The 14,606-nt window shown below is 51.0% G+C and overlaps 1 protein-coding gene across 6 annotated transcripts; it reads right to left on the bottom strand.

Moving 5' to 3' along the window:
* Positions 1-443: 443 nt before the first annotated feature.
* Atosb (atos homolog B) lies at positions 444-13,200 on the bottom strand. 6 transcript variants are annotated; one of them, XM_048420284.3, is made up of 9 exons: positions 13,065-13,200; positions 4,793-4,936; positions 3,583-4,551; positions 2,966-3,024; positions 2,682-2,787; positions 2,397-2,555; positions 2,117-2,185; positions 1,845-2,020; positions 444-1,721 (listed from the first exon to the last, which is right to left on the bottom strand). In XM_048420284.3, exons 3-9 carry the CDS (start codon positions 4,474-4,476, stop codon positions 1,568-1,570), a joined length of 1,617 nt encoding a protein of 538 aa, XP_048276241.1. In that variant the 5' UTR covers positions 4,477-4,551; positions 4,793-4,936; positions 13,065-13,200; the 3' UTR covers positions 444-1,567. The 6 variants fall into 6 exon arrangements, with proteins under 6 accessions (XP_048276241.1, XP_085533352.1, XP_048276243.1 ...); XM_085677226.2 differs by having other exon boundaries at positions 2,682-2,784; XM_048420286.3 differs by lacking the exon at positions 13,065-13,200 and adding an exon at positions 8,041-8,065.
* Positions 13,201-14,606: the final 1,406 nt, after the last annotated feature.

Below are 14,606 nucleotides of genomic sequence, written 5' to 3'. Positions count from 1 at the left end.
GATACTGTCAGGCGTGATTTCCTTACGTTCAGAGACCAGCGAAGAACCTCAGTCTTTCATTTTGTCTGGAGTATGTCAATTGCTCAATCTCTGACACTCTCGAATACATCCCTTAAACGGCCCGTATTATCATCATCCTCATCCTTGTTTGACATACAAGGACAATGAGGTTCTGGAGGGCTAAAGTGACCTAGGAAATTAATGCAAGAATCCAGATCCTCAGAGTTTAGCTTCTCTATAACTTCACTATACCCTCCCACCCCCAGCACCTTATCATATGAAGAGGAATAAGACTATGCTCCAAGAATCAGCCCGACCTCGCCTAAGATCCCTCGGGGTTAGCAGCCTGTTGCTTCCTCTTTAGAAGAGAGAACAGTTCCAGCTCCAACTAGGCCCTACCTCTCCATCCACATCTCTGAACACAGAAAAAAAGTAGAACTTAGTTCAAGTTTCCAAACAAGAATTTATTTTTTTTTCTAAAAAAATGTACCAGGTACAATTTTTCCTGTTTTCTGTTTTGTTTTCAAGTTTCAGCAAATGCTTGTTCCCCTCAGTCAAGCCCCAAGAGATAACAGTTGAGGCTGGGTCAGAGTCTTGAGTGGGGAATGTGGTAACTGGAAACCACATGACCGAATAAGAGGGGCACCCCTCATCCCAGCTGAGGTAGGTGGGTCAGAGTCTGGTCAGGTGAGAGGAGGCTCCCCAGTCCTTAGGCCTGACTCTGTCCCTGGACACCTTCCTCAGTCAGGACCCCAAAGCAAGGAAACACAGGCAGGAGGAGAGGGACAACTGAGTCTGAAGCCCTAGGTAAGGGGTGGTTAAACCCCTGTTATGCACACATGCACATTCTCTCCCGCACGCACACCCACACAAACCCAAGTTTGTGTGCATGCATATATTTGCATGAGCACTTGCACATGCGCAAACACACACACACACACACACTCACTCACACACACATAATCACATTAGCTTTCAAAGATGGGTTGGAGGGGAGGGAAGGGAAGGGAAGGGAAAAGAGGAGAACGCAGGAAGCTGAGTCTTTGGCTAGTGACTCAGTTCCTCTGGAATCCACTCTCCGCCCTCAGCCGAGGGAGAGCAGTTCTTCCCTCGCCCCGACATCAGCTTCTTCAAGTCCTGAGGTTGGAGCAGTATCTGAGAGTGGGGTGATGCCAATGATCAGGTTTGGGAGGTCACCAAGGCCATCCAATTTGAATAAATTATAAATTAAAAATAAATAAAATAATAAGTGGCCCCTGCCCAGGACAGGGAGGCAACACTGGCATTACTTGCCTAGGAACTTGGGACAATCTCAGGGTAGCTCTGGTTCCTCCCTACTACCTAAGCTGGCCTGGAAAACCCAAGGGAGGGGACAGGCACATGGAGGACCCAGAGTAGACAGAGTATGGAAGGATCAGAAGCTTTAAACACCCAAATAATCAATTTGGGTGTGAGCGTGGTGAGGACTTTAATTAATGGGGCTCTCACCATTTCTCCACAGTTTACCCTGTCCAGGATGGAGCAGGCTAGGCAGGCTTTGTGCCCACCTAACTTAAGATGATGTCAATCAGAGCAAAGGTGAATAACGTGGATTATGGGGGGCCTCAGTCACAGCCTGCAGTTCATAGGGGAGCCCTGTGTCCAGCTCCAGGCTCCGGCGGGAAAAAAGCAGGCGGATATCTCCATGCAGGCTTAGGCGGCCTGAGCGGGAGCTCCGGAACCTAGGGGAAGACAGCACGGACCAAGTCAGTATCCAGATGACTGAGAAGAAAGGAGAGATCCTATTTGACAGTACGGGACAGATACCCGAATTTCCCCCAGCGTTCCCGTGGTCCTGCATTTACCTGAGGTGCAGCAAGTAGCAGAGGAGGCGGTGGGTGGGGTTAGCATTTCCCTCCTCACCTACAGGCACCAGAAAGAGGCGATGGCGCAGGAAGGTCATGTGGGCAGCAGGCATGTCCGAGAAGTCAAAGGTCACAAGGAACATCTTCACCACAGTCTGGTTGGGGTTAAATAAGGTCTGGGGACAGGACGGTCCAAGTCGGTAGGGTCTATGGGTTAATTTTCCTCTCTTCCCACATCAACAACTCCCTCTGGGTACCACTCTCTCACTCACCACTTGGATGGTGCCCACCTTGGGCACACTGTAACCCTTCCTCCCCAGAGGATTCAGGTCCACAACACCCTAGGAAGATCGTAATCCATTAGCCAGGCTAGGAAGTAGAGAGCCGTGTGCACTAAACCCTGGCTGCTCTGTAATGTCTCCCCTTAGACTTAGCCTCACCCCATAGTAGAGTTTTGCCCACATGACTCTGACTAACTCTTAGAAGAACAAGTAAGGCACACCTTTTCCCACTTCTACCCCCAACCCCTCTGAGGTAACTTTGGGGTCATACCAAGAAGGGGGCCGGGGCATTTTGCTCAGAAACATCAAAAAAGGTGACAGTGACAGGCAGCGTGACATGCTGGGGACAGTAAGACCCACTGGCTCCAATCTCTGCAGTAAAGCCCTCAATGTGGCCAGATGGTGCAAAGCGTCCTCGAAGCAATGATTCCTGGTATTGGGGTGGAGTAGACACAGTCTGAGAGTGACGCCTATTCTTTCCTTTGTCTGTTTGCGCCACACTCCACCACTGAATTCCTCCCAGGAACCCCTAATCACAAAGGCCAAAAGGAGTTACCTCAAAGTTGCCCAGCAGGGTACGGCTGACAGCAGGGGTAGGAAAGGGGGAGGCACTGGGAGGGCTCAGCAGGCCTGGCCCCTTCCGGAGGCTTCGAAGGGAGCTTCTGGTAAGAGAAGGGGCATGTGGGTTGGTCCGAGTAGTCTGGATAGTCCTATATCCAATCCTTGGACCCCACTCTTTGCCACTCCCCAGGGCTCCCTACTATATATAGCGCTGGAAAAAATGACAGACTTCTGCCTGTGCTTTCGTGGCCAGGGTAGAGGGAGAATCTGGTCACTTACAGCTTCAGGCGACGGGCACCTTTCAGCCTCCGCCCCATGGGACTGCAGTCTGTTGGGTCCTATGGTGAAAATATTGAGAAAAGAGACTGCATGAAGACCTGACATATTTTGGGATAAGGACTGACTACAAGTTCTCTGAAGAACATCTCTATAGGTCTCCGCTACCTTCACCTACACTAATGTCCACTTAAAAGTGATGAGAGTACTCTGGATGTGGCAACATATGCCTGTACTCTTAGCACTCAGAAGACAGAGGCAGGAGGGTGAAGAACTCATGCTTGGCTGCATAGGAAGTCTGAAGTCACTCTAGGCTATCTGAGACTTTGTCTCAGAAAGCAAGACCAAGAGACTGGGGATATAGCTCAGTTGATGAGAGTGTTTGCATAGCATGCACACAGCCCTGGGTTTGATCCACAGCACCACGGAAACTACGGTGGGGTTGGGGTGGCACGGTGGGATTGGGGTGGCACCTGCCTTGTGTAATCCCAACACTGTACTTGGAAGGTGGAGAAGTTCAAGGTCATCTCTGGCAACCTAGGCTTGCCTGGGATACATAAGACCCTGCCTCCAAAGAAAGAAAAATAAAAAAGAATAGATGAACTCATCCACTGGCTTACCAAAACAGGCTCCTTGGGCCCAGGCAGCAGGTGGCTCCAGAAGGGTGTGGCTTTGGCATCAGAACTATTGGCAGCAAGAGGGCAGCCCAGGGTTCCCCGGCGCCTCCGAGGGGCTGGCCCCTCATCCTCAGAGCTGACATCCAAGGCTTCTCCAGCGGGCAGCAGCCTTCGCTTGGTGGGGCAGGGGCCTGGAGGTCCAGGGCCAGGGGGTGTGTGCTCGGGACTGTGCCCATTGGCAGTTCCAGGGGACTCCCTAGGCCAGGGGCTGCTCCCATTGCCCACCCTAGCCACTGGGCTCTTACCCCCTGTTTGTGCAAGATTGTGCAAATCAGTGTCAAGTGTGTGCAGCTGGCCTGAAGGGCCTGGCCCTAGAGACTCCCCCAGGTACCCCTGTCCCCCTTGATCTGGGAAAGCCCAGTCTCTGGTGTGCAAAGTATTGCAGGAAGCATTTGATGAGGGCCAGGGGGTACTTTGGGTCCCTGAAGTCCAAGGTGAGGTGGCACTACCTCCCTGTTCCACAACACAGAGGCCATGATGGGAAAAATGCTGGCTGGCCACACCCAGTCCCAGACCCAGTCCCTCTGGGCTCAAAGGTCCCACAGTACATGGTTCTTCAGGGGGTAGGCTCTCTCTGGTCCCCAGCCCAGGGCCTCTCTTCAGCTCCCGGGGACCCTCAGTGGCAGGGGCGGGCCGCTTCAGAGCCCTAGGAGGCTCAGAGGCACCAGCTGGAGGGGAAAAGATGGATACCTGGTAGACCCCGGGGGATGTCGCCCCCCCTGCTGGGCTGTAGCCCATGAGCAGGCCACCCTGGAGGGTCCCCTGTCTGACTGGAGGCTGTGAAGGGCCAGCCTCTGGCTCTGAGGATGGAGACGGCTCCGCCTGCACGTGGCGCATGAAGCCCCCCTTGGGTCAGGGGGGGGCCCCCACACGGCCTTTATGCTGGGCCTGGGCTGGGGGGCCTGGGGACATCTGTAAAAAAGAAGAAAGGGAGGTCAGGGGAATCAAGGAGTTTTCTTTCTTCCAGCTGAGTTTCAGACCCTCCTCCATCCTCAGCAGGTGACCTTGAGCAGTGTGTGGAGTTAAAGTTGACCAATCCTGGGACAGATTAATGTAATTCAGAGGCTACTCTCAGAATTTCAGGCCGGGGTGGGGGGCACACTTGGCTCCAGATTCTTACTGAATTTGCTATTCCCTCCTTGCTGGAAATTACCCCGATGAAGACGCCTCAAGCCTAGGTGTGTGTCTGCTCTTCCTGTCTGATGTCTTGTCCCTTTAGCTTGCAGTCTGGTCCATGCCCACTGCACTGGCAAGGTGACTGCCACCATTCCGTGCAGCTCCTGGGCTCAGCTGGACCCTGAAAGCAAAGAGAAAATATAAGTCAGGATCCCTGAAACCATTGATATGGGCTACTAGATTAGCACATACACCAAGACACCCTCCCCCTTTGCCACAAGCTCTTCTAAAAAAGAGGCAGACTTGAGACCCAGGGCCCAGGCAGAAGAGTTGGGCTACTTGAGGAGTCAACAGAGAAGCAAGTCGTGCCTGACTGCATTAGGGGTGTGAGAAGTGAGTAGAGGCAAGATGAACCATTCAGCCGGGTCACTATCTTGGCAACTGGTCAATAGGGGATAAGATGCCCCAAAGATCCGAGATACCATGTCAGCTAGTAGGTGGATAGGGCAATAAGTTACCTCTCTTACTCAAGGCCACCCAGTTACACAACCCACTTCCATGCATCTATCCCAAGGGGCAAGTGCCACCTGAGAGCGCTAGGGGCAGAGGTTGTGAAGACAGTCGGTCACACCCCATCACACACCTACAAGCCTCAAGTCAACTCCACGCCAGCCTTTCATATCTGAAACCCCAACTGCTTCCAGCAATCTGTCTTCTTAGCAAGAGAAAAGAAATCCAACCAAAAACATGTAGTAGGGGAGGACCTGGTGGGAAGGCACTTTCTGGTTCCCACCCCTCCCCCCAGGCCCTGCTCGCCAGAGATAAGGAGGCAGCAGGCAGTGGACTGGAAACAACAGGAGAATCTCTCCACGCCCCTCCCCCAGCGCACAACCAATACTCAAAAAACCTAAGCCATTTCTTTGTGCTGCCCAGGCACCAAAGTGGTATCCCTGGGCCAGAAGCCAATATTACAGTGATGAGACTGTCAAGTTGAAGGTCGGCTGTCCCAACTGTCATCCTTATTTGGTCAGCAGCCCATGAGTACTACCAACCACATCGCCCTTTAACATAATGCTAGAGGCTGAGGCAGGAGGATCTTGAATTTAGGTCTGGTCTAGCTACATTTTGAGGATCTCTCTCAAAATCAAACAAAACAATAAAAAAGAAGCAATAAAAACCAGGTTACATCCAGCCTCCACTACACCAGAGTTTTCAAAGGTCATCTGAGACTACAAGAGACCCTGTCTCAAACAAAACAAAACAAAACAAAACAAAAAACAAGCTGGGGCGGTGGTGGCGCACACCTTTAATCCCAGCACTCAGGAGGCAGGGCAGGTGGATCTCTGAGTTCCAGGCCAGCCTGGTCTACAGAGCAAGTTCCAGGACAGTTAGGGTTACACAGAGAAAACCTGTCGAGAGAGAGAGAGAGAGAGAGAGAGAGAGAGAGAGAGAGAGAGAGAGAGAGAGACAAGAAAACAAACAAATTCCAACAAACTAAACAAAATCCTCTTTCCCACTCCCCTTCCTTGGATAGCTCAAATCCCATCCCCTCCGAAAGGTCTCTCCTCTGAGACTTCCCCATGATGGCCACTACATTTTGCAACCCAATAATACGTCTGTTCACTTTTGATCAAGCCAGACCTGAGGACAGGTTCAGTTTTAAGCTCAGGAGAAACATACAAGCCTGGAAAAAGCCTAAATACCAGCCCTAGTGAGTTGGGCAGCAGTTCTGACAGTGCCCAGAAAGCCTCCCCGAACATAGGGAGAATTGCCACAGCAGATGTGGTGGTAGGAGGCAGAGAGAAAGGAGACATTTACACTTCGGGACTGAAAAGCTCTTCTGCATCAACAACCCCCATCATTGCAGGTCATATGTTCCCATTTCCCCAGACCCTCTTTAGCATGGAGATCCTAAGAGTATTCTGGTCCTTTTTGGTGGGTGAGATGGCTAGAAAGAGGAGAACACTAATAGTGGCAGTGTGTTGAGAGAGTACAATCTGTTCTCATTTCTGCCCCTCCTATTCTCCACCCAGGTCTTAAAGTTCAAGAAGGGCATTTTCCTTAGCATCCCAATTTCCAGGTCATCTCAGTTGGCCTCCTGAGTCCTTGCCGTGAGGAAGTCAGGTGACAGCATGATGCTCTACTTGACCCCAGCACGCCTGGCATCTGCTCATTAACCCAGAGCCTATTAGTTCCCTCCCTGTCAAGAGACGCTCTAAGATTCACTCCTCTGCCACCCAGCCGGTCTGGCTTTAGACCATGGCTTCAAGCTGACTCATGGGGCAGGACTGCAGGGAGGGGGGACAGACCAGGATAAGCCAAACCTCACCCTCCATGCAGGGGATGGGCAGCAGCTGGCATTAAACAGCTGTGCCAGACTGTGGCTGCCAAGGACTACAGCTCCCAACATGCCGAGAACAAGGCCAGCAAAAACAACAAGTCCCAGAATACCATGAGGTCTGTACCCTCAGATACTTGTTAGGCCCCAGAGGTGGGAGAGGTTCTAGTATAGGAAGAACACCTAGGCTCACTCTTTCCTTCCTTTCAGTGTTCACGACACCCATTTCACCCTGACCAAGAAGTGTTCCAGGAAGAATTCCTATCCATGTGTTTTTTCACTCTTATCCTATGCAGAGTACTGCTGCTCACTGCTGTACGTTTTGTCCTCACACACGGCTACACACGCTACGGTGACTGTTCTAAGACCACCACTGTGAGTAGGAAGGTCAGTCTCTGCTTTCACCCTCCCTCTGGCTCCTGACCTAGAGTCCTTCACCCTTAACAGAGAGGGAACAGACCTCAGCAACCCCTTCAAACTGAAGCGAGTAGACTCACCTTGGCTCCTGGACTCCTTGTTCTGGACGATCCCCCACCCCCTGTTTAGCCTCCCAGGTCGGTTCTCACTCCCTTCCTCTTCACAACCTGGGGCAGGCCCCATAACCTGCAGAGGCTTTGAAGATCTGCACCTTCCACCTAGTACACACTCACCCCGCTCCCAAATTGGCTCCGCTGCGGTGGCCGCTGCTCCGGGCCCTTCCGTCCCGTCCCGGTCCCTCCCCTCGGATAACCAGTCTCCCCTGTTACGGGCCCCCAACCCAGACAAAGGGTGGCTTAGGCTGAGAGCCTTGCTCTTGTTTGGCTCTTCTCTGATCAGCTTCGTGTGCAGCACTAGCGGGCCCTGGCGTCCGAAGCCCCTCTAGCCGCTGCTGTACCCCTCCCCGCGACGGTCCCTCCCCGGGGCCGCCCCGGCTCCGCGCCGCAGACTCCGCTGCCCCTCTGACTCACAGGCCATTTCCTACCAGCTGATGGGGCCGCCCGCCCCGCCCAGCGCCCGGCCACCCCCGCCACTGCGACCACGGCTGCCACGCCCCCCTCAGACCACACCCTCTTTGGGCAACAAGTATGCTCATTGGCCCAGTGGAGGCCAGCCTCTCAGCAACCTCAAGTGTGAGTCACGCCCTCTCCAAGGGGCGAACATCTATTGGTCCACATAAGGGCAGGCCTACCCAATGTTGCCCCGCCCACCCTATTAACCCTTTTTTCTGTCCAAGACCCAAGTAATTCTCCGTCCTGTCATTTAACCCTTTCAGACTTCATCCTCACCCGTCTCAAGAAATGTTTCTCCTCCACCCTTCCTGTTCTGAGGTAAATTAATAGGAAGCTCCAGCCTATTCTTCTCATACCAAAACCAAGACTAGGTAGGTTCCAAGCCTATTCACCTCTCCCAGCATTCCTAAACAGAGCTCCAAAGTGAGAGGGTTGTTGCTATCCAGTAAGCTTCCTACAGGTCAGAGGGGAAGAAAAAGACCTAACATCAGAGGCTATCTCCATCCATACTGACCCCCTTCTCTCCCCCATCCCCTCATCCCTTTTTTTTTTTTTTTTTTTTTTTTTTTTTTTTTTTTTTTGTCTTTGTTTCTAATCCCAGGGAATTCCTGAGACAGGGATATATTTAAATTTCAGGGACTCAGGCCTTATTCTTTGTATCTCAAAACTCTTCTCAGATTGGGCTTTGAAACACTTTTTGCTGAGAGGCCTCTGCTCTGTTTGAGGAAGCACAGCACCCTACGAAATGAGTTAAAGAGGCTTCTACCCAGAGTCACCCTGAGATGAAGCTAGTCTTCATGACTCAGCTCTCTCCATCTCACCAACCTCCCCCTGAGTCACTGGGCCCCAGGCCCAGCCCTGTCCAACCAAATCAAGTGGCAGCAGAATCAGCATCCCTAACCTTTGTCCTCTGGCTCGGTACATAACCAGGGTGGAATCTTTGCACGGACCGGGCATTCACAGACACCTTTTAGAGGGGCTGCTCTGGAGATAACCTCGGAAAATGGATAGCCTTGTCTACCTTGTCCTCTGAACGTAACAAACAGCGAGTCAGACAGGTTGTCACCAAATCAGACCTTTCCTCCCGTTCAGTTACAGAAACAGGAAACAAATACCAGAGCCAAAAGAAGTAGAGTTCATTCTGTCCTAGTTAAAGGTCCAGTAAGGCCCAAGGTCCTTTTCTGCCCTGCCTATGCTATGAGCCCCCGGGATCGTCAGTTGAAACTGAACTGTATAAAGAGACGCCCCCTTCCTCCCTACTTCCTCTCTATGTTCTACGATTAGCTACAGCAAACAACAGTTTTCTAGGGTTCTTTCTCTTTACCTCTGATGAGCAGGAAGCCCTCCCAAAAAGGATGTACTTCCCTAAGACTGACTTCCCTGCCAGCAGCAGGATTTATAAAATTGCCAAAGCCCTCACAAAACTGCAGCATATCAAAGTGTGAACCTATTTGCCTTAGTAAAGCCCTCCAGGAAGACAGAAGAGACAGAGACCAGCTCAGGAAAGCCCTCAGCAGCTCTACCTGGTTCTGTCTTACTATCCTACACTCTCAGTCCTCAGCTTTGTACAAAAATCAGGGAGTAATATTAAAGGAGTCAGGATCGAAAATATTCCAGGCCTCAGTGTGCCCTGGGGAAAGAAGTTCAATCATGCATGAGGTCACACCTAGCTGCACTGAACTCTGAGCTTGCATTTTTGTAGTTGTTTTGAGTTTTAGAGCCAAGATCCTGCTGTGTAACCTAGGCTGACCTTGAACTCATGATCCTCTTGCCTTAGCTTCCAGAAGGTTAGGACTACAGGTTATTGGGTGTTTTGTTTATTGTCTTTGCTTTGTTTCTTTGGGACAGGGTATCTAGTAGCTGAGACTGTATTTAACACTGGTAATCTCTTGCCTCTGCTGCTGGAGTGCTGGGATTACCTAGACACAGCCTGACTTTAAAAATTATATTGTTATTTGGTTATGGTTGTTAGGGTTTTGTGTGTGTGTATGTGTGTGTGTGTGTAGCCTTGGCTGTCCTAGAACTAGCTCTGTGGACCAGGCTGGCCTTGAACTCACAGACATCTGCCTGCCTTTAACGAGTTTGAAGCCAGTCTGGTCTACAGAGCAAGTTCCAGGACAGCCAGGGTTACACAGAGGCTCAAAAAACAAATGAACAAAATTATTCACTGCTGGGAATGGTTGCACATGCCAGCTCTAGGGAGGCAAAGGCAGGCAAATCTCTGGGAGTTTCAGGCCAGCCTGGCCTACACACAGAGCTCCAGGCTAGCCAAGGCTATGTAATCAGACCTTCTCTTAAAAAACCAAACATTTTCTACTTTGTTATGACGATGATACATATATGTATGTGTGAGGGCAGATCAGAGGACAACTTGGAGAATTTCGTTCTCTTGTTTCACCGTGAGGTCAGGGACAGGAATCCGGTCATCAGGATTGCACAGCAGCTGCTTTCATAAGCTGGCTCACCTTACTGCCCACCCCCTCCTTTTAAAATAAATAGCAGTTATCACTAGTTTACTTCTTTTGGGGGGGGTGTTACTCGTTACTCTTTGTTTTGTTTGTTTTTGAAACAGGGTTTCTACACAGAGAAATCTGTATATCCCTGACTGTCCTGGAACTCCTTCTGTAGACCAGGTTGGCCTCAAACTCACAGAGATCCACCTGTCTCTGCCTCCTGAGTGCTGGGATTAAAGGCGTGCCCCGCAATTTAATTTCTCACAAGCATACACATGTGTTTGTCTGTGTTATTTTTCTCTCTTTTCCTTCTTACTGGAAACGCTATGAGCACAGCAACTTTGTCCTTCGCGCTAACATTCTCAGAGTCTGGCACATAGTAGGTATTCAATAAAATTTAGTGACGAAAACAATGGGCCCAGATACTGAACAGCAATTTGAAAACTTGAATCTTAACTCCTGCTCTCTCACCAAGTCGCCTTAGGAAAGAAGCCAGTTTCTTTGACCGCAAGTTTGCAAATTTAAAATGAGAGGTTCTGAGCTGGGTTTGGAGGTGTGCATCTATAATCCCAACTTTTAGGAGGAGGACACAGAAAGATTAGGAATTCAAAGTCATAATCGGCTACATAGTGAAATAGTGAGTTTGAGGACAGTCTGGGTTACTTAAAACCCTGTCCCCAAGTCCAAAATTAAAAAAAAAAACAAAAATAAACAAACAGACAAATAAATAAAATAAGGTTTCCATTAAACAATGACCGCTGAGGACATCTACAACCCCGGCTTTATAATCCTAATGGCTAATGCGCACTCACGTCTATCACAGAGGACAAGCAACTGAATTCCTGGCTGCTGGAAGCAAAGCGGAAAGGCTATATACTCAGCATAGCAAACTGGTGGCTTTTCTCTTTATGCCCCACCCACTCACACAAAATGCCCTAGCCCAGAGGAAGCTTGAATGCCTCTGCCCTAGGCCCGCCCCCCTCTGATAAAGAGCGGCTGGGAAGCAGTGTTGCCATAGAGATCAGTGCCTCCTCAAAAGGCTTCAGTCTGCCCTTCTTTACCCCACCCTACCCCATGGCTTTGTCTGTCTTGAGCACCCCTCCCTTCCTCAGCCAGGCTCTCAGCAACTGGGTGGCTGTGTGAGAAGGCTGGCTTGGGGCCCCTTGTCACACTCGTTCAGTCACGGTGTGGAAGGCAGCCCTTTCCCACCATCCCCAAGCCAATCCAGAGGCAAAAAGAACGGTGGCACCACATTGATTCTCTTGGCCCCACTTTGTGTTCTGACAGTCTACTTCCAAACCCAGAGTGTAGGGAGCCATTCTCTCTTCATCCCCTAGCTGGGCTAGAACCTTTCATCCCTTCCCAGGTCACATTTACCATAGTGGCCCACCATTCAGAGCATACAGGATCTTCACTACTCAGCATTTCTCTCTAGAGAATCCACAGAATTTCTGAGGATCTTGTAATTCCCCACCCAAGGAAGGACAAAGGTAGAGAAATCAGTTTCTGGCAAGAGGTAAAATGTGGATTTCCTGGCAGAGGTGTTGGTGGTAGCAGCATGGTGGGATCTAGGCCTCCAGGCTGGTCACCAGGGTCTCTGAACATTAAGTACAAAGTCTGGAACAGGTCACAGATCCTAGACTGGCAAGAACCAGGCCAGGCCCCAGTGTGAGGAAGGAAGTGGGAAATGAGCACACCCAGAGCATAAGGGCAGGGCAGGGGGTGGGGTGGGGTGGGCAGAGACCAAAGCAGGTTTCTGTAGGAACAGGAACTAGATTGGGAATTGACAGGAACCCTGTGACAGAAAGGGTCCCCAAAGATACTAGTTGGGGAAAGTATCCTAGCCTTAGCTAGATAGATTCGAAGTAGGATCTAAAGACAGTCACACAAACCCTGTGGCAAGCAGGGCCTGCCGGTTCTCTGTGTACACAAGTCAGAAGGAGGGGTTAGGAGCTCAGCATCCAGTAGCACCAGATTAGCTTCTTGTTCTATTAAGTTCAGCACCCTGACTCCTAGAATACAGACCACAAATGTCTTCCTGGAGGCCCTACAATGCAGTAGATAGAATGTTACTCTCTAGAAGTATTAGGATTCTCCCCAACAGGGGTGCCTACAACTCCTGCCCTTCACATATTACCCTACAGCCCATCCCTCTTTCCCTACACAACCCCACCGACTCTCCCATATGCTGGACCACCAGCCAGTTTTCCATCCCATAGACCCCCATTCTCCCGAAATTCCTCCAAATCGCTCAAGTATCACCTTTAATCCTTCCATCAGACAGCGATCCTTTTCCCTAACCCTAACCTCCAAATTCACAAAGCACTCCCGCCCTTCCCCCACAACAGCCCCTAGAGAGTGCACCTCCTTGCTCACACACTAACCCCTAACTGCTCCCCCAATTCCGCATCATCCACTCCAGAGCAACAATCTCCAAATTCTTTTCTTCGCTAACGGTGGTCCTACTTCAGGTCTGCCCAAGCCCACCCTCGGCCTTTCCTCTTTTTCCACGCGCACCCCGCCCCACACCTGTAGTTCCGTGGGTCCTGTGGCACTTGAGAAGGTAGTAGATGGGAGCAGTGACTGAGCAGCCCTAGCTGCAGCCTGGGCCTGTAAACCTCGCCCCTTGGGTCCGAGCCCCGCCCCCGCAGCGCCCGGCCCACCCTCTCCCTTGTCCTAGCTCCCACCTTCCCCGGGTTTGTCCCCCTTGCCCCGGTTCTTTAATCCTTCAGACTCCTCCTCTGCAGCCGAAACCACGCCCCCTCCATAACCGCGCCCCTTTCGTCTTCTTTGCATTACCCCAGGATCCTCTGCTTTCTGAGCACCACCCCCTGATTACCGCCCCCTTTGGTTCTCTCCACCTTCCATCAGGACCCAGCCCCTTGGATTACAGTCTGGTGGAACTCCTTCTAGGTCCCTTTCACGTGAACACTGTCCCCTCTGACTGCAGTGACTTTTATCCCCCGCCCCTTCTCCCGCCTGCCTCACCAGGGCACACACGCTCCTTGGCCCGGGTCGGCAGGCTGTGATTGGCGGCGGCTGCCCCAACAGATGACGGTGGAGACAAAGTGATGGCTGTAGGTCGTCTGAGGTCCCACCCCGGCCACGTGCGGCTTCTGTGATGACAGGTCCAGGAGGGCGGGGCTTTGCCTGACCAGTTACAACCCCAAAATGACCAGATCTGGCCGCGGCTGGGGAGCCGGAGCTCCGGCCAAAACTCAATAAACTCTCTCTCTCCAGGTTCCTCTCCTCTTCCCTCCCCTCTCCTTCCCTTCTCTCTCTTCTTCTTTTCCTTTAAGTGTTCCAGTTTACTGTAAACTGGCCTCTAACTATCCGTTCTTCTGCCTCCCTCCTCCTCCCAAGTGCTTGAGTTCCTGAGGTTTTCTTGCTGGTGTGAAAGAGCCTCTTGAGTCCTCTGTAAAGACTCTGAGTTAGTAATGTGTATTTGTCCTAACGAATATCCGAGAGGTTTACAACATAGTGTATAGGAGTCACAGGTGTCTAAGAAAAGTGGAAGAATCTGAAGAGTGAGGTTACAGTTTAGCTAAATTTTAAGGTCGGGTCTGGGTCCAGGAATGGGCAGTAGGAGTCACATCTGTTTCTGTTGAGGTGGCTCAAGGAAATGTGTGACCTTGTATCGAAAGCAGGGAGGCAAGACGCAGAGGGATTTTTTTTGTTCAGTAGATTTCTCTAGCAAAAGACGACTCTCAGTAATAAACAGAGACCTCCCTCAAAGTAGAAAAACACAAGTGAAAATACATGGTGCTGTTACTTGAAATGTAAAGTACTGAAACGGGGCTATGGGAGCCTGAAACTGATGAAGAAAAGTATTTTGCCTTGCAAAGGTGCTGAGTGAGCTATCTGAAAACCAGAAAGCAGATGCATTGCAATGTGGAGGTCCTGAGTCCTCCGGAGGAGATCCAGGAGCACAGAGAGATGTAGCCTAGATACCGGTAGGTGGCAGCACAGGACACTTGTAGACCTCAGTGAGGCTAGCCGTAGAGCCAGTTGGGGGTTTTCCTGATGATTTGACAGAGTTGATTCTGATAAACAGAGAAAGAAGTTCTTGGA

This window comes from Myodes glareolus, chromosome 16, assembly GCF_982192425.1.
Source record: "Myodes glareolus chromosome 16, mMyoGla1.1, whole genome shotgun sequence".
Taxonomy (NCBI): Eukaryota; Metazoa; Chordata; class Mammalia; order Rodentia; family Cricetidae; genus Myodes; species Myodes glareolus.
Note: the sequence above shows the minus strand (reverse complement) of the source record. Positions and strands in the feature narration are given on the sequence as shown.